Raw genomic sequence first — 21,754 nt, forward strand, 5'->3', positions numbered from 1 at the left:
TGATTTCCCATTCATTTCATGTTTGACAACGACCTTTTCTCTTGTACAGTACAATAGGGCGACCTTGGGGCAACTCGGCGCACGGGGTTATTAGCCGGTCTCGGGATAATTGGCGCTTTGTGAAGTATAATGGACTCGAAACATAGTTCATTGTATTCATTTCCTATCAATTGACTAGAGCACAGAAGACCAAGCAGACCATTCAGACCGTCAGGGTAAAATTGACCGCATTTGAGGCACCATTGTCTCGGGGAAAGAACTCAAACGTAAAGACAGTCGTTTCACCACCGGCGATGACGGAGTCAATAGCAGAGGACGTAATGATCACATCCGAGGCGCCCCAGTTATATTGGCTGGAGTAGGTCTACACGGCTCAATATTAGCATATACACAATTCACAAAGGAAGCGAAACTTACCATTCTAGCTTGCTGTATAGGACCAAGGTACTCCGTCCAGCTATCCACCAGATAAACGCCGCTGGTGGTCATGCCCTTAACAGCTGCCACGGTAGCCAGTCCGCCCCAGGTGATCGGAATAGAGAGGTCAGCTCCCTCGACGGCAGATGCCACGGCCGAGGTGGACGAGAGAGTCGGGGTCTGCCATTGGACAATCTGGATGACGGGTGACGAGTCACCACCAGAGAAAGTCACAGTGAGGTTTGCAATGACTCCCGGCGCTGTCGTTGATGACAAATGCTTGGAAAGATATGAGGCCGAGAAGGTGATGTTTGATCCGGAGACAGAGTAGTCCGTCCCAGATGCCAGTTTTGAGCCAGTAGAATCGCTTATCGAGGATACCGTATTTCCATTGAAAATGAAAGGCAAGCTCTGGGCCGCCACAGCAGTACCGTATTGATGGAAGATATAGGCTGACGACCATTGCGTGGCGGCGTTGCCATCCTCGGTGCTGTCTGGCAAGCTGTTGGCAGTTGATTTAGTCGACTTGGTGATCATTGAGATCGATTCCGGATCGCGCCAGACACCAGTAGTGCGGTCCAAATGATCTAGACCGTTATCCCAGAGGATGCAGGAGACATCGAAGGAGAGTGCGTTGCGAATGAGATAGTCAACATACTTCCAGCGAGCGGCTGGCTCGGTGTTGGTGGGAGAGGCATCATACTCGCCGAGCACTATGGGGACATTTGTGAAGTTATTTCGCAGCAAAGTCAAGTCGGACAGCACGGCAGCTTTATCAGCGTCGGAACCCCAGATAGTCTTGCCCCTGCTGCGGGTTAGTGGAATAGTTTCAGTGGATGGATGTTCTTACCAAGCGCTGAAGATAAAGTCATCTATAAACAGTCAGGAGAAAGAAATAAGATTTAACACGATTGAAACTCACAAGGACTATAGTAGTGGAACTGAATCGCATATGGATTCGGGAAGCCCGATGGAGCCACAAACCACTCGGAGGTCTTGATGCTGTCTTCGCCGCCACCAACTAGGGTCACAACGCGCTGGGAATTAAACCCGCCAGCATCGTTGATAGCCTGCAGGAAAATCTGATTCAGCCGGTTGATTTCCGCAGCGTTATCTGCATTATCACAGGGCGGCTCGTTGATGGGCTCGAATGCAACGAGGCTGGGTTTGCAGGCCAGCTTGGTACCAATTTGGTACCATAGTCGGTAGAATTTCTCTTCGATCATAGTGATATTAGCATCGGCTTGGGTGACATCGGCCCAAATCCAGGAATCTGAAAATGGTTACTATGAGACGTTCTACTTTAGGGCTGGAGTCCTTTCTGACCATGGTGAACGTTGACAATGGTGTAAAGGCCACGGGAAGTGGCCATGTCAATTACGCTCGAAACTCGCTGCAGCCAAGTTGAATTGACAGTCCACTCTGGAGAGTCGCTGGTGAAGTGATAAGCGTATGTGACTGCAACTCGTCAATATATGCTGTGGGAGGAATATTGGAGGTCCAAACCTGGAATGCGAACGCTCTTGAACCCGGCAGACTTCACCGTATCAAATGTGGACGCAACCACCGGTGGGTTATTCCAGGATCCTTCGTCAGGAGTGGCGTCCAGCGTATTGCCCAGATTCCATCCTGGGTGGAGGCTAGCAACAAAGTCGGACGCGGAAATTGAAACGAATGTTCCCGTACAAGTGGCTCCTGTCGAGGTCGTCGTCCGGGAAGTTGTGGTGGTTGTCGTTAGGGTTGTCTTCAATGTAGTGGTTGTCGTCGTGGAGTGAACCGATGAGGTCGTCTTAGTGCTTGTCGTAGACGTTCCGGGAACACATTGATAGTAGTCTGGAAATATATAAGTCGGATCGTGGATATTTAAAATGGTAGTTCAAAAGCTTACAAGGATTCTGCGAAGTGCAGTAAAAACTCGAAGTGCAGCTCGTGCTTCCAGTGTATCCAATTCCCCCACCTGAATGCTGTTAGTTAATTATCTCGATATATTGATCAGACCAGGCAGGGTACACATGCATTGGCCATAACCACCAACCTGGGCTCGAGCAGTGCTGGCGATAGCCGCAAGAGCGGCAGCAAGTAGAACCCGCATGATGAAGTATTCTGACACAATTGCTCTCTGTCTTTAATAGTTACTCGAGTCAAGCAATTACCAGACCACGGTCTCTTATTTATCATATTGTCATAGAGGTACAGATCCTACTCCGAGTATATCACGGCAAGGAGATAGACTCCGTAAAAATTTCTCCATTTTTGGTCAAGGTCTTGGAGAGAGTCAAGATTATCCCTGCTAGTAGGGGGGTTTAAACTCCTACAGAACCTTACGGTATACGGAGAAACGTCTTCTTGAAGAAGCCAAGGCCGATGGTGAATTGACCAGTTCACCTGACGGGCCGGAGAACCGAATTAATGGCTCCATAGGTTTGTTTGGTGTATAAAGACGAGGGTTTTAAGGCTAGGTTGTCCGCGCATGTAGATCATCAGAGGTGGGAAATTTATATTATTACCCCGGAGACTTGGCCCGTGTTGGGTTTCAGCACTTATTCAAATGCCCAACCCGAGACTAGAGAAGCGATTGGTCCACAACAGCAGATCAAGGACCTCCGTTACTCCGTTTCAGGTCTATCTTCCCCGCTGTGGCGCTCGCTGCAAGACGGAGAATAGCGGGGAATAGATCCGTGGTGGATTAGGAGCACAATTCTTCAGGAGGTTTGTTATCAAATATAGTTCAAAATATTCTAAGCTACAAGGTCAACCAACCATCCGACCCCAAACCTCTGACTGCAGGACCATGTATCGCTTCATCAAATTCGTTCCGTCATCAGTAAACGCCGCTAGCTAGATGGGAGAAAAAAGGCCAAAAAAGTGTGTTCAGCGAAGAGAGACAAAAAAGATTTATTGCGCCATAGCAACGGCAAAAGATACTGATCGTATGGATAAATCACATAACGATGCAATCTTTGTTCCGATCTCTATTTCGATCATATTGCCCCACGGGAACGGTACCGGGTGATCGGCGGGGGAGGTGGCTCTGCGAGTGCCGGATTCGATTCGACGGTGTATCCTGGTATCTCTGCTGTGGTGGTGAATATGCCGGGCCATTGGCTGCCTGTTCATATGAAGGAGGAGGGGCGTTGGGGTCGTTCGGATCAGGGCCAGTGGCAGGTTGGGCAGCACTGGATGTTCGGTTGGGTGGGTTGTTCATGCTAGGGGAAGGTTGACTGGAGGTACGGCGATCGTTCCTGGCATTCTCACGTTGTTCTTCCTCTTGAAACTGGAGAGAGAGTGCGTAGGCGTAATCTGCATCGCTCTGCTCCTGGGAAGATAGCTTCCTTTCCTGATTTTCACTCGTAGCAGGAGGGCGGTTGGCAGTTGTACTAGATGTGCGTGGGCCGGCAGGATCGGAGGTGGCTGGTGGGTCGTTCCCAACAGGACGAAAGTCACCAGAGAGGAACCTTGCGTTGAAACCGGTTACATCGACGAGGGATTCCCAAACGACCTCGGCGTGGTTTGCGTAGCCTGCGTCGGTGACCAGACTGTAGAGTTGATGCGACGTTGGGTGCTTGTAAAGAGTAGAGAAATGGTCGTTGCGGAAGAGAATGGAGACTGAGCCGGGAGCCAATCTTGTGGTTAGTTGTGTCAGACCGAAAGGACTTAATTGCGTGGCGGTTTCGATGTCCACAAATGACAGGATAGTTTGGATGTCCGCCATAACCTGCTCTTCTTCTGACGTGAGAGACTCATCACGCATTACGCGCTCTTCGAGCTCTTGTTTGCGGAAGTGCAAGAGCTGGATATCCTCATGATATTGAGCGACCCGAGTCATGGCTTCGTGCGTCGGGCTAGACCATGGGGCAATCCAGCCATGGATCAAAGGCACCCTAAATGTACTATAAAGTCGAAGGTCGCTGGTTTGGAAAAACGAGCCTAATGAGTCGGCAGATTCCTGGTAACAGATCAGTTGCTGTACTTTCAAGATTGCATATGGTGCTTACCAAAGTCAGTCGCGGGTTGACATTCATGCCGGTGTGCAACATCGTCAAGAATTGAGCGAGGGCTTCAATATCCGGGAACTCCTCATCGGGACTCAAACACATGGTCAATTCCTCGAACATTGCTTCGATCAGCAGCCCCAACGAGATTTGCTCGCGGGTCTGCAGCGCTTTGAGAATCGGCGTTGGTATCTTAGGGTCGGCACGCAGCACTAGAGCATTGATCAATGCAAGCAGGGGGCATGGCCCGTTCTTGTTCTGAACAAGAACCGAGGACTCCTGCAGTTGGCCCGTCCGGTCTATCCAGTTGACGTGTCGAATGGCATAGGTCTCAGACCTTTGCTCTTTCTGTCGCGCGGCCTCTGCTGCAGAGATACTCTTCCTTTGCGCCGACAACTTTTGCAGCTCCGTATTAACCTTGGAGAAATACGAAGCCCTTTCTAGCGCTGGGGTGTCCATAAGCTCCCGTTCCTTGGTCTTGTCGCCGCCCTTGGACGAGTACACAGACGATGCGGCACAGTGAGACTCTGTTTCGACCCCTAAGTGATCGTGATCCGCGTCATTAAAATCAATGAGTTCATGAGAGGTTGTGGTAGTTGCACTGGAGATTGTGGCTGATGGGATATGGAGTCCGGCTTCTGAGGTGAGTTTGCTGGGAGCGTGCGGTTGTTGGGTCTGCTGCGCATCGAATGGGTCTCTATTGGATGGGTCGGGGGTTACAACAACAGGTGGGGTATATGGGTTTGTTTTTTCCCCTTGACAGTAAATCGACTGGGGGTCCGAATACTGCCTGACCGGCTGAGCCTGGAATTGGCTGTCTAGAGCGTGCTGATGGTCGCCGGGCAACACAGGGTCTCGCGCAGAGGAAGCTTGACGGTCAGTCCACGTCTCTTGCTCGTTTTCGTCCCAAAGAGACAGTCGTGCGGTCATGGGAATATAGCCTTCCGCTGCAGAAGATGTTAGTGTCCGGCATTTCCAGGGTGTGGGACTGAACGCACACTGGCTGAGCGGTCCACTACTAGACGTGGTATGCGAATCGCGCCGGCTCTCATCGCTCATGCCCTGGCTGAGCTGCGACGTCCGCGGCTTCAGGAACGGGTTATTCGACTGCAACTGCACCGGAGACACCCCGTTGGAGGTATTCGGAGTAGACCTCCGCCATTCATCGCCTGCCGGCCCTGGTTGTGGACCTGTCCGCTGGACCGCCGGAACCAAGTGGCTGCTACCATCCGAAGTTGTTGCGTCGTGCGTAGAATCCGGGTGATCCTGAATGTCATCTGGCCAGGGGCTTTGAGCGTAGCTGGTGGGCGACCCCACCGGGGACTTTTGTGCTTCTTCGAGCGGCATGAGGTCGAACGCGGGCGACGTATTGAGGTCCGGGGAGTATATTGAGTCCTGGGAGGGGATGCGATTCAGGCAAGCCAGCTGTCCGGGTGAAGGAAGAGAGCTCGCGGGGGAAGCGGTCGAGCGAGGCTCGGACCGCGCAGTCCGCTTGTTGGAGATGTTCTGAAGACGTGGTGGGGGCGATTTGCGCAGCACCATGAAGTCGGGTCGGTCAAGTCGGGGTGCACTAGTACGAGATGGGGTGACGCTGGGGCGGTTTTGGGCGGGATATTTTCAGCAAGCAAGAGCCGCAAGCTCATCAGGCTGAACGTGATGGAAGGATCCAAAGAGTGTGGCCCCAATAATGCCAGAAACAAAGCACGACGCCCTATCTCTGGGGGGTTGCCGTGATTGTAGTCCCGGGAAAGTGAGCCATCAGGTACGGGCCCATCGAAGACGGCGGGGATGGTCTGCAGGGGCTGAAATCCCAGCGCCGTGATGTATCCGTTTGAGTGCTGTATGTATGTAGTTGGTTAGAACAGCACAGGTGGGCCATGCCCTGAGAAGGGCTGAGCAACGGAGAGCAACAACAAATGATGTATGTAGCCAGGCATCCACTTTTCCTCCCCAGACGGAGAGATCGGTAACAGACGTCACGTATAGTATCGGGGAAACCTAAACCCGGAGACTGACCGCCCGGTCGGTGATTGGCGGGAGCTGGGCTGGACTGCAAAAAAGTTCCCAGGACGAAGCAGATGATGGTTACTGTCGCATGAGTTCCCCCTGCCCAGCATGCATTCCTACATTCGGCCACACCAGTTTGTGGCCCTCCGGCTGCCGTCGGACATGCTGAAGATTGTCAAGCTCATCCCGGATACGTGAGTCGGCTCCGCGGCCTAACCTGACTGTGCTGATGGATGCGATGCAGAACCGTAAACTTGGGCAAATATGGCCTATTCCCGGCAAACCAGATCATCGGACGGCCGTTCTACTTGACATATGAAATTGACAACCCAGACGAGAAGGATGGCCATGTGCTGCGGGCTGTCTCCGCCGCCGAACTGCATGCCGAGGCCCTCATCGCAGACGCCGAAGTCGACGGAGAGGGTGACGGCCTGGAGCAAGAGAGTGGGACCCCGATGCGCACGAACCGGGAGACGGTCGATGATGCATCGACGCAGCGATTGACGGTGCAGGAGATCGAAGAGCTGAAGAAGACGGCCACGGGGGCGGGCCGAGAGATCGTCGAGAAAATCTTGGAGTCGCACTCGGCGTTGGACCAAAAGACCGCCTTCTCGCTGGCCAAGTACACGTTACGGAAGCGCAAGAAGTTCATCAAGCGATTTACCGTTTTTCCGATGGACGTGAGTTTGCTCACCAACTATATTTTGGAGGGACGGGATGCCGCGAGAGCCTTGGAGCTGCGGGACGAACATATCGGTCTGCTCGGGTGTTTGGGGAATGTACACCACGGGGGAAATCTTGCGATGGATTCAAGTCCTGTGTCGAAGCCGAATAGTCGGTACTTTGTGGTCGACGATACAGGTGGCCTCGTTGTCGCGGCTATGGCCGAGCGCATGGGCATTCTATACCCCCGAGACGAAGACGAGGGGGATGAGGACGAGCAACAGAACACTCACAACAAGCGTCCTCGTCAAGCCCCAATGTCTGCATCCGGCAACACCATCACTGTCGTCCACTCTTACTCACAACCGAACTTATCCCTCTTGAAATACTTTGGCTACGACACGGACAAGCCCGATGAATCACATCCTCTCCACACTCATCTCAAATCGATCAGCTGGATGCAGCTGATTGACCCCATGGCAGATCCCATCTACGGAAACGAGCCACCCGTCCTCCCGGCATCGGAGCTAGAAAGCTTCAAGCAGAGCAGACGCAGTGCATATTTCCACAAGCGCAATCGATGGGAAAAGGTGAAAAGCGTGGTGGATGAGGCGCGAGATGGTGGATTTGATGGACTCGTTGTCAGCACCTTGATGGAGCCAGCAGGCATCCTCAAGCATCTGGTTCCACTGCTTGCTGGGTCGGGCTCTGTCGCCGTCTATTCGCCAACCATCGAGCCACTCACGCAACTGATGGACATGTACTCCACAGCTCGGAGGACGGCATTCATCCACCGGAGGCGGGAAGTCGAGACACAAGGTGGCTCAGATGCCGAGCTGAAGGAAGAGTTTGAACTCGATCCCACCATTCTGCTCCCTCCCAACCTGCACACATTGCGCGTGCGCCAGTGGCAAGTCCTGCCTGGTCGTACCCACCCCCTCATGTCCAGCCGCGGCGGCGCAGAGGGCTATCTCTTCCACGGACTTCGCGTGTTCCCAACTACTCAGAACATCCAGGCCGCAGGCGCCTTCCGGAAACGACGGAAAGTGACCAGCACGGCCAGCCCGGGCAGTGATTCAGACGTCGAGATGGCATCGACATCTGTGTAAAACTCATTAGCTTCACACTGTACCAATATAACGATTGCATCTTTTAGACCTGTTACGCAGAGAGTGAGCTGGGCGGAGTAGTAACAGAATTCCATTTCATGCGCTGAATCATCGAAAGAAAGTACAATGTATAGCAAATGCGGGCATCATCTAAAGGCTCTTCCCCATGAACTTTCTCTTTGTGAAACTCAGCCAGAACTGCGGGTATTGTTAGCGACCTTCCCATAATCTCGGATGGAGCTTACCTTTGACGGCCCGACTCCGCCAGGGTATAGTCGAGCATGTAGCCGGATGGCGATTTCCTGTCGCACTTGGGAGATGTACCTAGGAGTGCAACCGGTCAGAGCGGTAATTAATCAGGCACACAGGGCATAGACCTACTGCCGAAGACTCTCTGCGTCTTGGCGGTCGCGTGGGGGCTCAAAGGCCTGGTTAAGCGGGAAAGAGACATCGCCGGGGACGGCGAAGTTTTCGAGGGCGGCATTAGTGAGGGCCTAAGCGTCTTCATGTCAGTGCTTTTGTCATTTTGCGGCAAAATATTCCAAGCCTACCTTCTCCGCATCCCGGGCGGTCATGGTCGGCTTGACCTTGCCGAGACACTCGCTGACGAAAAGGGTTCCATAGATGAGCATGCGGTCAGCCGGACCATTGATCTCAAAGTTGCGGAACAGGACATTGGCCCGAAAGAGCGACAGGATCTCGTCAACACAGTCGTAGGATTCGTTGTCCGGGGCGACGTCGATGTCGACGGTATTGGGAGGGAGCTGGGGGAGGGTGTATGCGGGACCCCGGGTGCGAGTGCGCAGAGGCAGGATTGGGAAGTTCCCTGGAGAGCAGTACCACGGTCAATTCGACGGTATTTCTAGAGTAAGGTGGGCTGCGCCGGGGCGGGGAGGGGATCGGTACCTATGACGGGGACATCGCGGTCCTCCAAGAAGATGGAGTGGTACGCCTGATGGACAGGATTAGTAGAGTGAGCTATAAAACATACAGGTCACAGCACTGACCGGCATTGTAAATGGTAAGATGAGGAGGAGAGAGAGAGTAATCGTGGTGGTGTTGGAGGAATAATGGGTGGGGACTAACTAACACCAGGCATGTCATCGCGGGAGTGGAGGATTTTCCGTGCCGAGCCTCTTTACGCGCCGGATTGATTCACGCGTCGTTTTCTTTGGGATTTGTCGAATTGCCCACCATGTCCGACTACGACGATGAGATGGACGTCGATGCGCCCTCGAAGGATGTCCAGTTCAGCTCGGAGAGTGCTGGCAAGAAGAGAACGGCCGCCGACCTGCCCGTGGAAGCTCAAGATAATCTGCCCTGGTCAGCCATGCTCTCTGGACGAACTCACGACCTCGACTCTAATGCCTGCACAGGGTCGAAAAGTACCGTCCAAATACGCTAGATGATGTCTCTGGCCATCAGGACATCCTCGCCACCATCAATCGCTTTATCGAAGCAAATGTATTTGCTACCTCGCTCCATTGGGAAAGCGGCATACTAATCAACATGATAGCGACTCCCTCATCTTCTTCTCTATGGCCCGCCCGGCACCGGCAAGACCTCTACGATCCTCGCGCTGGCACGACGGATATACGGAAACAAAAACATGCGGCAGATGGTGCTGGAGCTGAACGCTAGTGACGACCGCGGCATCGATGTGGTGCGCGAGCAGATCAAGACGTTCGCCAGCACGAAACAGATCTTCTCCATGGCACCCCAGACCACCACCGGTACTTCCCTCGCTGGGTTTAAGCTGATCATCCTCGACGAGGCCGATGCCATGACGTCGGCAGCTCAAATGGCTCTCCGCCGGATTATGGAGCGGTACACGGCCAATACGCGATTCTGCATTATCGCCAACTACACCCATAAGCTCGCGCCCGCGCTGCTATCACGATGCACACGGTTCCGATTCAGCCCACTCAAAGAGGCCGACATCCGCACTCTCGTCGATCAAGTGATCGAAAAGGAGCACGTCCGCATCCAACCCGAGGCCGTGGACAGTCTCGTCACCCTCAGCAAAGGTGATATGCGACGAGCCCTCAATGTCCTGCAAGCCTGCCATGCCAGCAGCATGCCCCTGCCGACCAAAAACCAAACCGAACCCCGACCGGAACCTGAGACGATCACCAACGCGACCATCTACGACTGTATTGCGGCACCACACCCGGCCGACATCCAGCAGATTATGACTACGATCCTGTCGACCAGCGATGTGACCTCGTGCCTGAACACGGTGCAGACGCTCAAGTCGACCAAGGGTCTGGCGTTGGCGGATATTCTATCTGCGTTGGCGGAGCAACTACAGCAACTCGAAGTCCCCGCCCAAACTCGTGTTACCTGGCTAGAAGGTCTGGCCGAGATTGAGTGGAGGCTGGCGGGCGGCGGGTCCGAAGCTGTTCAGACCGGGGGTATGGTTGGGGTGGTGCGCAACGGGTGTGAGCTGATGGGCGATAAGGGCGTGGCGGTATGAAGGGAAAAGAAAGGCAAAACAAAACAAGACATTTACATAGTGATGAATCGTAATTTCGGAACAATCTTACAGATCAAAATGCTTATACGCATGAATGAATCATCTAGCCCGCGATTCTAGCCAACCCCATCGACTATGGGAACACGTTAGAACGAGTGACGATGTCCAGATGAAGAGACTACTAGCGCTCGGACTGCGGGACCGGCATACCGCGGCGTCGCACGGCAACACTTACTGGTTGGAGTGAAGTGGGGGATCGCTCCATCCAAGTCGACCGGGGGCCTCCGGGAGAGAAATTGGTCATGAAATGGGCCTTAGCGGACAAGAAATGTGTCTGGCCCTGCGGTTGGCGCGCAGCGGAAAGACCCTAGAGCACACTCCACCGCGAACACCGCTTGGTCCTAACTGGCCGCTGCAGGCTCAACATGCCTAGGTCAGTCGAGAGTGGTATGGTCGTATAGGTTGATTGGCTGCATGACCGTGTTTCCGCGGACTGACTCTGCAAGTTAGGGTTGGTAGTGGGGATGATAGGAACCAGAAGCACTGATAAAGACGCAGTTCCCCTCAACTAGCGGTCTTGTTTTTTCTTTCCCTTCTCGTCCTGCACGATTATTCCGTTTCCCTCAATAATCAATCATGCGCGCTTCGTTTCAATCCGGCCTCCTGCTGGCCTCCATGGTGGCACCGCTAGCTTCGGCTGAGCGTGTGCTGGGTGCATACATATTCGCACGCCACGGTGATCGTACCGCTAAGATCTCTGGTAACACTGAGTTGACCGACCTGGGCTACCAGGAGGTCTTTGATGCGGGCTCTTTCTACAATGCCCGCTACATCAACAGCTCCTCGCCCAAGCACATCCAGGGTATCAGCTCCAACGTCGTCAACCTCACCCAGGTCCTCGCCTCGGCGCCCGAGGATACGGTGCTGCAAAACTCCGGCACGGGCTTCATGCAGGGCGTGTACCCTCCCGTCGGCCCGACCCTTGGCGCGGAGAAGCTCGCCAACGGGAAGATTGTCCAGTCGCCGCTGGGCGGCTACCAGCTGATCCCGCTGTCCGTCATCGCTACCGGCGAGAATAGCGAGGACTCGGCCTGGCTGGAAGGTGCCACAGGCTGCCCCAAGGCCACCGTGAGCAGCAACGACTATTTCTTATCCAGCGAGTACCTGGAGCTGCTCTCCTCCACCAACGACTTCTATCACTCTCTGGCGCCCATGCTGGCCGCGGCCTTCAACGAGTCCTCCATGACTTACCTGAACGCCTACACGATCTTCGACTACCTGAATGTCGCCCAGATCCACAACTCGACGGACAACTTCCCACATCAGAACCTGCTGACCGACTCGGTGTACCACCAGCTCCTGACCCTGGCCAATGCCCACGAGTACGGCCTGGCCTACAATGCCTCAGAACCCGTGCGGGCTATTGCCGGTGCCGTCCTGGCCGCCGAGATCCTGCAGGGCCTTAATGACACCATCACCGGCCAGGGTGAGCTGCTGGGCGTTCAGTTCGGCTCCTACGGTACCTTCCTCTCGCTCTTCGGACTGATGGGGCTGCCCAAGGCCTCGGTGAATTTCACCGGTATTCCAGACTATGCGTCCTCGGCGGTGTTTGAGCTGGTGACGAACGCGAGTGACAGCGGCATCCCGAGCACCGATGATATCAGCGTGCGCTTCACCTTCCATAACGGCACCCTCACCGGATCTGACGAGCCGATGGCCTATCCGCTGTTCGGCAGGGATACAGAGCTAATCTCCTGGTCCGACTTTATGTCGGAGACCCAGAAGATTGCCGTCAACAGCGACTCGGAGTGGTGCGAGGTGTGCGGTGTCACGACGGGCGCGTGCGCGACCTCGAGCTCGACCGCCTCTACCACGGCCGACGACTCGTCTGCTGGCTCTGGCGGTATCTCGCGCCCCGTTGCTGGTGTCATTGGCGCCATGGTCACGCTGGCGGTCGTTCTGGGTCTGGAAGCGGTCTTCTTCCTGATCGGTGGCTTCACCATCGCCAAGCGGCGCAAGGGTGGTGTGGTCGAGAGCACCGGGAGTGCCACCGAGGATAAGAAATAGTTTATTTGTCAATTCGTTAGTTGTGATAGCAACATAATTTAAGAATCCGTGATTCCTCCATACGACAAATCCTAACTATACTTCTCACCGCCTTCGGTCTCCCGTTCTGCGCTTCCCGAGGCTGCTTGTTTTCCCTCTTTCCTTTCTTCCTTTTCTACACACCACCCCACACCATTCAACCATGCAACTCCACCATGCCTCGCCAACAAATCAATCTAGACCCCTACCGCGACGAGATCGTCTCCCTCTTCCAACACGGCATCAGTAGCGACTCCATCAGCCGCACACTCGAAAGCCGATATAACATACAAGTGCGCGAGCGCACGATCCAGTCCCGGCTACGCAAGTGGGGGTCCGCAAGCGACACCGCACCACGACGGCCGATGAAGCTCTGCATACGCGCATCAAACTGCTTTTCATTCACGATAGACTGACCGACAAGGCAATGCTCAAGCTCCTGAGGCAGGAGGGGTACGACATCTCGGAACGGACGCTGAGACGGCTCAGGTTTCGGCTGGGGCTTCATGCCCGGGCGGAGCGGCAGGGTCATATACCGAAAAGCTCGGAGAGTCCAGAGCAGGAGGAGGAAGAGTCTCTCCGGAGAGGCTCTGGGGTCGACGGTGTCGGCAGTGTCGGCGGAGTCTACAATGACCATTCATGTCCTAGAGAACTGTCTCCTCCTCTCATACTACCCAATGCGCCAACCTGAGAGATGAGCCTGGTTGTTGCTCCGGCTTTCAACATTCTCGGGCAGGCGGGACTCCGATCCGATGGAGGGGCTGCTCGCCAGCACGCACTGGCCAGTGGTGATACAGCAACGCAGTACCCTGTGGACCTCCCGGATGTGCACTCGTCACCAATTGCTGCTTTGACTGGACTACCTGATCGACTCCCTCCGACAACCGGTCACCCTTTGCGACTGACTCTCCGGTAACCAGAACACCGACAACATCCATGGAATTCTCCGAACGCGACCAGAGCCTTTTTTTTTTGTTCTTGTAGCAAGCGACATTATTCCCATTGCACCTGATGTATTTCTATAATCCTGTCCCGGAGACTGGCAATATCCTGGAGGAAAGCGTGTAGTTAAAGACAATACCTAGTGATGGTAGTTTCAGTGGTGTCCCTGGCATGACGTGACCGAACTTCATTTTCCAAACTTCCACTTTCTCACCACCTCCACCTCCACCAGCAATGCCGTGACGCCTAACCTCAAATCTCCTCCGCAATGTCCACGCAGTACGCCACTGAGCCCAATCCCACCGCGTCCGCCACGTTGAACACCACGGTCGGCCCGATCCACATCGCCCTGTTTGCCAACCAGACACCGCTCACCTGCAAGAACTTCCTCCAACACTGCAAGGACAACTACTATGCCGGCACCATCTTCCACCGCGTCGCGCCCGACTTTGTGATCCAGGGCGGCGATCCCACAGGCACGGGTTCAGGCGGTACATCTATCTATGAGTACCCCGAGTTCGAATATGACCCGGAAGCCCGCGACCCGGAGGAGCGCGTCGTGCTCCGTGATGAGCTGCACAGTCGACTGCGCTTCACTCGGCGTGGACTGGTGGGGATGGCCAAGAGCGAGGATGGATCGTACGGGAGCCAATTCTTCATCACGCTCGCCAACGCAGAGCGCGAGCTGAATAACCAGTGCACACTCTTCGGGCGGCTGGAGGGCGACAGTATCTTCAATGTACTCAAGATCGCCGATGCAGATCGCGTCGAAGGCACAGAGCGTCCCATGTACCCGATCAAGGTAACCTCGTGCGAGGTGGGCGAGTTGGGTCCCTTGGCTGGCAAGTTGAAGGACCGGAAGGTTGTGTCTACGACTGGAGCCAAAGCCGACGAGAAACCGAAGAAGAAGAAAAAAGCGACCAAGGGCAAGGCGCTGTTGAGCTTTGGTGGAGATGAAGGCGAGGAAGAGATGCCCATGCGGCCGGCCAAGCCGAAATTCAACACCACTCTCGTCGCAGATGTCCCCGGTGGAGCAAAGGAAGCATCACCCGAGCAGCCTCGAGTCAAAAAGACCTCCCCTCCACCACGGAAACGACCACGATCTCCTTCTCCAGAGCGCAAGCAGCGGCCACGCTCACCCGATCCAGACGCTCAACTGCCTCTGCGTGACCCAGAATCTCCAGCGCGTTCCCCAACCCCGGGCTCTCCACCAGCGAAAGAATCCAAGTTATCACGAACAAATGCACAGATCGAATCACTCAAGGCCTCGATGCGCCGCAACGTCGACACGGGCCGCCCAGACACAGGCCACAAGAAATCCGCGCTCGAGGCCATGATCCCCGAGACGGCAATTCGAGGACGCAGACGCCCGCCGCCGGGGTCATCCAATGGCGCCGGACGTGGGAGCAGCATGAATGGCTCTTTGGGGTTCAGTGGCGCAGCCGAGAACGAGGCACTCCGACTTTTCAACGCCTTCAAAGCCAAGCTGGATGGCGCAGATACGGAGCATCCCACAAAAACCAGTGGACGGCCCTCGAAACATGCAGATGCGGAAGCAGAAGCAGATGACGAGGAGGCCCAGCTCTGTGATCTACATTTTATCGCAAACTGCCAATCATGTCAGTCGTGGGATGACCCATCCGCCGGCGCGGCAGATGAATCCCGCGACGATGAGGGCTGGCTCACGCATGAGCTGCGGTTTGGCAAGGATAGACTCGGCAAAGATCTGAATTGGAAGCGCGATCACCCAGACGATGCGGACTCGTTGATGGTCATCGATCCGCGCGAGCGGGAGAAGGAGCTCGTCGGGGCGAGTGGCAGTGGACGTCGTCGGGGATTGCAACGGGATCGAGAGCGAGAGCGGAAGCGGGAACGAGTAGCTGATTTGGAGTGGGATCGGGAGAAGCGGTGATGACATCCTGCATGGATTATCTGTGGAATAAACAGATCTAGATCGGATGAATCTACAATACTCTTCTGACCCGATAAGATGAAAAGCGATAGTTCTCAACGATAGCAACTGGACATCTGAAGCAATAACCGCTAGGTGAACGTAATTCTGACAATAAGAATCATATCAGGATTCATAATAATCGTCTCGTTTTGGTTTTACCCTTTACAGATCAAATCAATCGGGCCCGCGCTCGCCAGGTGGCCGTGGGAGTTAAGAATTAGTAATTTCTAGTACCCCCTTGATGGTAGTAGACTAGTTCTTATCTAACTCCTTATTATCAGGATCTATAATATAGATGGTTAGTATTTACTAGCATACGATGAGACGGTGAGCGGGGCGCCAGAAACGGCTCCCGTTGCATCGCTCTTCTACCTCTACTAACTGCCTGCCCTTCCCTTCCAGGTATAACGTGTTCACCCTAGGCCTCCGTTGGGCCTAGAGCTGTTCCGGCTGCTTTGACCATCTCGGGTATCTGGCTGACAGAGCTAGAGGAGACTGAGATCTCGCTACTGAAAGATGGAGAGTGAAACGCACCAAACTGGAGCGAAGAGAGGAAGTTGATGATGCTATTTCGGCCCTCGCATGGACTATCAGACGTATCCAACCAAATCCGACCACTAGACAATAATCTCACATCCTCAACTTTGACAACCGTGTCTTTGCTCAGTCTTTGCCCAACTTCCGCCTTGTAGACCAGATGCTGCCTCTTTCTAGAATGTCTCGATAGAACTTTTATGCTTCACTCCCGGATTTCGTCGCCCATTCTTTCCCCGTCGCTAGTCACTCCGCTAGGGGAAGAGAGCTTTCAGAAAGCGGACTGTCTCCTCGGTATCAGAGAGCTAGAAGACATATTCTACCGGGTTGCCCTTTCTGCCTTTAAGGAACCTAAAATAGTCGGCGGATCAAGTAACCTAAAAGGGACGGCTTAAGGAAGCTTCAAATATCTATGAGAAGATTACTCGGGAGGCATTTAGACTGGCGCGCCACAACTGCCAGTATATGTGATTCACTAGTCTGTTTCCAAATTGGTTATTTCGTTAGATCTCTAAGAATTCGTTAGGAAAGATGACCTACTAGTAGTTAGAATTACAAAACTTAGTAGGCGCGTTGCCCTCGAATCCCTTCAATGAGTATGTAAGGAACCTCCTCTCGACTCCGACGCGAAGAGCAGAGTGACTTGTCTAGCAGCTCTCCTTCCTAATAAAATAGCATTCTTAAATCGTATGATACCGAAACTGCCCTTATGCTATCCTATTCTGTCTCGAATAGACTAGGCTCTAAGGCTAGAACTAGGTCTAGATCGTAAAATTTTAAATATAACAAATTTCTAGTAACCTATGCTAGAAACTAGTAATTACTAGTTCTTACCCCACCTGGCCATCTGGCGAGCCCTATTCTCCAAATCAATACAGCCTAGCAATTTTCCCATGCTCCAAGCCCTAGAACAGGCATAAACCCCATATGAACAACGCCTGTGGTATTCGCCATGAGGCCACCCTATCATACTTTTCTTTTATCTCCACTTGAGACAAATTCTCCGAAGCTCCTGTTCACGCCTTCTTGCGGCGCTTGGCACTGCCTCCATCTTCGACGGTCTCACCCTGCGTGGTTGCCGCAGGACTGGTGGCTTCGCTGTCTGTCAACTGCTCGATGACACGGCCCGAGTCGTGGTTATTCCCAGACCTGGGAGTCTGGTTGTAGCCCGTGTCGTCGAAGCCGTAGCTGTAGCTCTGGTTGGATCCGTCAAAGAGATTATCCTCGGCGGGAATGTGATCGAAATCGAACAGGTCGTTGGTGTCGGCGTTGTCTGCGGCAACGCCACCAGTGTCGTGTGGCCCCGTATCGTCGTTGCTTGCCGTGTTGTGGCCAAGGTGCTTTGAGTCCGGATCTCCCAAGTCGGTAAAGTAGTCGTTATTGAAGATCTGGTCGAGGTCAAGTGGCGGCGGTGGGACGTTGCCGTCACTCCCTATCCCCGGTATCGAGCCTGTCGGACTGAGAGGTTGGAGAAGGTTGGTCAGGTTTTGGACAGAGCGGTCCTGTTCGGCTTGCATCTTGACCAGATTGTCTATTTCATGGCGGGTACTGGCGAGCCGGCCCGAGTAGTTCTGTGGCATGGGAGGTGGTGTTGGCGTGATAAGAGCGTTGTTGGGAGAGTCCGACGTGTTCGGGTCGGCAGTGTGTGTTTCATTGGCCATGAGTCGAAGCATGTCGGCGCGCTGATTTGGAGTGAGAGGGACATTGCCGCCGGATGTCTCGAGCGAAGAGAGTACATTGGGGAATTCGGAGAAGTTTGTTGGAACGCCGTTTCTCGCGTTGGAGTTTTGGATCACGGACATAATATCTCGTTGCGGATAATTATCATCTTGCTGTCCGTGTGGCAGGCTGGCCGAGCTGGTCTGTCGCGGGCTGTTGTCGAATACCTCCTCGACATGTCTCGGCTGCGTGGCACTGGGTTGCCGTGCGTGGCCGCGAGATCGAGTGTCATAGGGACCACTGGTCGAAGGCAAAAGCGTGCTAGCACGGCCATTCTCATCTGCAGCAGGTGGCGCTTTCAATAGCAAGGGTTGCTTCTTCGCATGTCGTTGCCCAGAAGGACTAGTCATAGATCCCAAAGCGCCGAAGTAGTCATCCCCCACGTCAACGATATTCCCTTGGTGATCCTGCGAGATTGCCCCCGCAAACGAGTTGGCCAGGTTTTGCGGTCCATCTTGACCTTGCAAGCTGCGGTTGTACACTGTCGCCAGGAATGTCAGGATGGCATTGATGGAGTTCTCATGGCGGGTATGCTGCTCCTGGAAGTTGGCCGCTTGTGCGTAGAGCTGTTCGTGCTCTTTTCGCAATCGGGTGATGGTGGTGGAGATAATTTGCTGTTGCTGGCGGATCGCCTGCAATTCGCGATAAACGCCCGTCAGTTGATCCTTGGGCAGGGCACTGTCGGTCACCAAGGACAATTGCCCTGGTCCTCTCGCACGGTCATCGCGGGCTGCGCGTGGGCCATCATCTCCGTACTCATCCGCTTCATTCTCATAAACCTCCTCCGTTTTGACACGCGTTCCAGTTCCACCTTTGCTGCCCTTGCTCCCGTGGCTCGCCGTATTTTTCGGCTTCTGAATCAGCCACAGCAAGTTTGCTTTGCCCCGCTTGAAGTACGGATTTGCATATTCGCTGGGGCTTTTGTTTTTCCGTTCGCTGGCGCGCATAGAGTTGTCGGAAAGTCCTACCTTCTTGTGGAATCCGTACATGTTGAGTTGCCGCACGAACGATGCGTAGTTGTTGTGCTTGAAGAGTTCTGGGATCAACGTCCGAGCAAACTCGTCTTCATCTAGCACGATGAAAGAGTTGCCATCATCAGACCACCGAATTAAATCGGTATTCTCTGATTTGTCCAAAAAGCTAGAGGCCCGCTGTCAGCTTCAGGGAAAACCCCAACATGCATGGTTAGATCTTACCTGCTCAATTTCTGTACGAATGGCGGAATCTGCTTCCTTTTTTCCTGAGCCTCTCGCTTTGCCACCTCGGCCCGCTGGTTGAGTTCATCCAGGGACTCTTCCCACGCTCCCGACTCTCCGTCGCCCGCGTTTCCAGCATGGTCGACGTATGTCGGAGCCTGCTCATATCCACGGTTTCGGCTGACTAGTTGATTTGACGGCGGCCGACGGGCAAGCTGATTCGAGATTGCCGCCGACCCTGTGGGTACAGCTGTGGGATATGTTCCAGTGTTGTAGGATGGATCGGGGAAGGAGGTGTCATTGGTCGCGTTCGAAGGGTCCTGGCCCCATTGCAGGAACTGATCGTTCGACAGCTGAGAGCCGGGGTTGGTGGACGAGAAACTCGAGACTGCGTCCATCTGGGGATGAAGAGCAGGAGTAGAGCCCGGAGCAGGCCTTTTGCGCGTCATGCCGTGCGAGCTCGTCGAAGTGAGTCAGTTATGGGTGAAGGTTGGGCTTATCGCGAGATCAAGTCGAATTCGGTGTATGTCCTGTATCCAATCGCTATTTCCGGAAAAAAGCGATCACGATATCTAATCCAAGACAGTAGCCGCAGATAAAGGCGAAACCCCTGGATGCGGATGGGACGGTCGTGAAGTCGGTTCAAGCTTGAGTCATGTGAAGGTTTGGGCTCTCTTACACAGACCCCCCAAAAAAGCGGACGGCAGGGACGGAAGAGCGAAGGTATCGAGATATCGCGAAAAACACTGCGCAAACACGGCAATCGAGGGTAGGCGATCGAATTCAAAAGCGCAGGAGCGATAGTCTGTGCCTGATAACGGTCGTAACGAGCAGGCGATTAATTGTCCAACATCCAGACCGACCGGGCGGGCGCCAGTAGAAAGCGTCCACTGGGCCGAGGGCCGTCGACGGGATCCAGACGAGTTTGATTGCGGAGCGGGCAAAGTGTGTAGCCGCGCAGGAAACGACCAGCAACGACAAGCAAGGCGGCGACGAGTGGCGAGTGAAAAGGGCGTGAAGAGCAGGACGTGATGCGAAATCTCCAGAGGATGAGATCAGTCAAGTGCGGATGCGCGCTGATTGGTGGGAGAGCTTAGTCAGCCAATCAGGTACTGATACTTGCAGGGGCCTACTAAATTAGTACAGAAATAGGTACCGGTACTCCAAAAACTGTACCTTGAAAAACAAGGCAACATTCTTATTTCTATGCCAACGACTCTCCGATCAGATTCTGAAAGTTTGCTAAGATATTCTGCCAAGTATCAGGCTGCTGCTGTGTGAATGCCTCCACTTTCTTTGGGGCGGCAAGGTCCTCCACCATCCGGGATTCGTTCTTCGTGCCATTCAACACAGTGACATGCCCTAGACCCATAACCAGACTGTACAGAGCAGCGGCTGGAGTGATTTCAACAAGAGAAGCAAGCTGCTGTACGGGTGCGGATCGAACTAGGGCAGGGTTTGCGGTTAAGGTCCAGAAACTCTGGTAGATGATCTGGTGCTGGCGGCTAAAGGCACGTAATGGGACATCAAACTGTGTGTCCCCGTAAAACCGGTTCTGCACCACTGCCGGCTTTACTGTCACTTGGCCTGATGTGCACAGTTCTTGAAGCACGGGCAAAGTACAATTAGAAATGCCCAAGTTGCGGATGCGATGGGGAACATAAGTCTCAAACGCCGACCAGGCCTCCAGAGTCTGGGCGACAGTCGAGAGGGGAGAATGAAGAACCAGAGTGTCGATATATGAGTCCTCCACACTCTTTGGGTCAACCCTTGGGCGCAGATTGTGCAGCGAGGACTTGATCGAGGCATGAACTTGCTCCGTCACTGAGGCAGAGGCATCGTAGGGCATATTACCCGGGTCCTGCGCCGCGACGGGGCTAAATTTGGTTTGCACCTGGACAGCAGGCTCAGCTACTACTGGCCTGAAGATACTAGAGATAGCATACTTACGTAGAGATCCTCTCGGCGCACAACCCCGTCGCCAATGGCTCTGCGGATCCCATCGCCAACGAGCTGCTCTTGATAATGTCGAGGCTGAGCGGCTGTGTCTACTGCCCGGAAGCCGGCGTTGACCGCGGTGTAGACTAGATCAGCACTCCGGTCTTTTTTCCAGGCTGTGCCATAGATGAACACCGGGATGATGGTGGGGGCTTTAGCCTGCACCGGACGCAGGCAGTACTTTTCCCAAGATAGAGCTCCAATCCGAGCCATGGCCACTGATGCCTAGTTGTTGTATGCACGGCGTTTTTATGTTGTGGGTATAGTAGCCCGGAGAGAGTGGCAGTGACGTCGTGTACAGAAGGATCCGATCCTGCGGGGATGTCAACTTCATTCTTACTAAGGGGACAGCATTCGAAAACGTCACCGCTTACAACCTTTCGTCCAATCTGATGCTACTTTGAGGGCAGGGCCAAGCCTGTGGGGTCGAAATTAGAAGCCCCAGAAACAGTCCGGATAGACTAAAAAGACAAGCGAGTCGGCACTGAAGCCCGAGAAGTATGGGTCAAAGGTCTCATGGCAGCGGAGGCGCAAAGACAAGAATGCGGAAGCCCGGAAGTATGCTATGTAGTTCGAGCCACAACCGAAGGAAAAAGACAGTGGGGACATCACTAGGCGCGACACAGCCACTATCTAGACGAGATTATCTCTGCACTATGAAT

The 21,754-nt window shown here is 54.1% G+C and overlaps 10 protein-coding genes across 10 annotated transcripts; 5 read left to right on the forward strand and 5 right to left on the reverse strand.

The window, feature by feature from the left end:
- Nucleotides 1-202: 202 nt before the first annotated feature.
- On the reverse strand, nt 203-2,509 carry N7474_000048 (putative extracellular endoglucanase; the record flags this gene model as incomplete). Its single annotated transcript, XM_057191463.1, has 8 exons — nt 203-364; nt 418-1,222; nt 1,268-1,289; nt 1,340-1,690; nt 1,744-1,875; nt 1,924-2,250; nt 2,306-2,374; nt 2,428-2,509. 8 exons carry the CDS (start codon nt 2,507-2,509, stop codon nt 203-205), a joined length of 1,950 nt encoding a protein of 649 aa, XP_057056416.1.
- Nucleotides 2,510-3,358: 849 nt separating this feature from the next.
- Nucleotides 3,359-5,951, reverse strand: N7474_000049 (MINDY family deubiquitinase; the record flags this gene model as incomplete). Its single annotated transcript, XM_057191464.1, has 2 exons — nt 3,359-4,363; nt 4,413-5,951. The coding sequence occupies 2 exons, from the start codon at nt 5,949-5,951 to the stop codon at nt 3,359-3,361; spliced, it is 2,544 nt and encodes an 847-aa protein (XP_057056417.1).
- Nucleotides 5,952-6,524: 573 nt separating this feature from the next.
- Nucleotides 6,525-8,188, forward strand: trm6 (tRNA 1-methyladenosine methyltransferase subunit GCD10; the record flags this gene model as incomplete). The annotated part of the gene is made up of 2 exons (XM_057191465.1): nt 6,525-6,610; nt 6,661-8,188. 2 exons carry the CDS (start codon nt 6,525-6,527, stop codon nt 8,186-8,188), a joined length of 1,614 nt encoding a protein of 537 aa, XP_057056418.1.
- A 150-nt stretch (nt 8,189-8,338) lies between these two features.
- Nucleotides 8,339-9,201, reverse strand: N7474_000051 (actin-related protein 2/3 complex subunit 3; the record flags this gene model as incomplete). The annotated part of the gene is made up of 6 exons (XM_057191466.1): nt 8,339-8,386; nt 8,434-8,512; nt 8,570-8,682; nt 8,740-9,014; nt 9,095-9,140; nt 9,196-9,201. The coding sequence occupies 6 exons, from the start codon at nt 9,199-9,201 to the stop codon at nt 8,339-8,341; spliced, it is 567 nt and encodes a 188-aa protein (XP_057056419.1).
- A 182-nt stretch (nt 9,202-9,383) lies between these two features.
- On the forward strand, nt 9,384-10,664 carry N7474_000052 (replication factor C subunit 3; the record flags this gene model as incomplete). The annotated part of the gene is made up of 3 exons (XM_057191467.1): nt 9,384-9,511; nt 9,565-9,652; nt 9,705-10,664. The coding sequence occupies 3 exons, from the start codon at nt 9,384-9,386 to the stop codon at nt 10,662-10,664; spliced, it is 1,176 nt and encodes a 391-aa protein (XP_057056420.1).
- A 636-nt stretch (nt 10,665-11,300) lies between these two features.
- Nucleotides 11,301-12,731, forward strand: N7474_000053 (Histidine phosphatase superfamily clade-2; the record flags this gene model as incomplete). The annotated part of the gene is made up of 1 exon (XM_057191468.1): nt 11,301-12,731. The coding sequence occupies one exon, from the start codon at nt 11,301-11,303 to the stop codon at nt 12,729-12,731; it is 1,431 nt and encodes a 476-aa protein (XP_057056421.1).
- Nucleotides 12,732-12,925: 194 nt separating this feature from the next.
- Nucleotides 12,926-13,665, forward strand: N7474_000054 (Clr5 domain-containing protein; the record flags this gene model as incomplete). Its single annotated transcript, XM_057191469.1, has 3 exons — nt 12,926-13,083; nt 13,161-13,371; nt 13,486-13,665. The coding sequence occupies 3 exons, from the start codon at nt 12,926-12,928 to the stop codon at nt 13,663-13,665; spliced, it is 549 nt and encodes a 182-aa protein (XP_057056422.1).
- A 294-nt stretch (nt 13,666-13,959) lies between these two features.
- On the forward strand, nt 13,960-15,603 carry cwc27 (putative peptidyl-prolyl cis-trans isomerase; the record flags this gene model as incomplete). The annotated part of the gene is made up of 1 exon (XM_057191470.1): nt 13,960-15,603. One exon carries the CDS (start codon nt 13,960-13,962, stop codon nt 15,601-15,603), a length of 1,644 nt encoding a protein of 547 aa, XP_057056423.1.
- A 1,592-nt stretch (nt 15,604-17,195) lies between these two features.
- On the reverse strand, nt 17,196-19,543 carry N7474_000056 (heat shock factor family protein; the record flags this gene model as incomplete). The annotated part of the gene is made up of 2 exons (XM_057191471.1): nt 17,196-19,038; nt 19,095-19,543. 2 exons carry the CDS (start codon nt 19,541-19,543, stop codon nt 17,196-17,198), a joined length of 2,292 nt encoding a protein of 763 aa, XP_057056424.1.
- Nucleotides 19,544-20,298: 755 nt separating this feature from the next.
- On the reverse strand, nt 20,299-21,305 carry N7474_000057 (putative aldo-keto reductase (AKR); the record flags this gene model as incomplete). Its single annotated transcript, XM_057191472.1, has 2 exons — nt 20,299-20,988; nt 21,045-21,305. 2 exons carry the CDS (start codon nt 21,303-21,305, stop codon nt 20,299-20,301), a joined length of 951 nt encoding a protein of 316 aa, XP_057056425.1.
- Between the last annotated feature and the right edge of the window lie 449 nt (nt 21,306-21,754).

This window comes from Penicillium riverlandense (assembly GCF_028828495.1).
Source record: "Penicillium riverlandense strain IBT 135883 chromosome Unknown utg000001l_segment0_segment0, whole genome shotgun sequence".
NCBI lineage: Eukaryota > Fungi > Ascomycota > Eurotiomycetes > Eurotiales > Aspergillaceae > Penicillium > Penicillium riverlandense.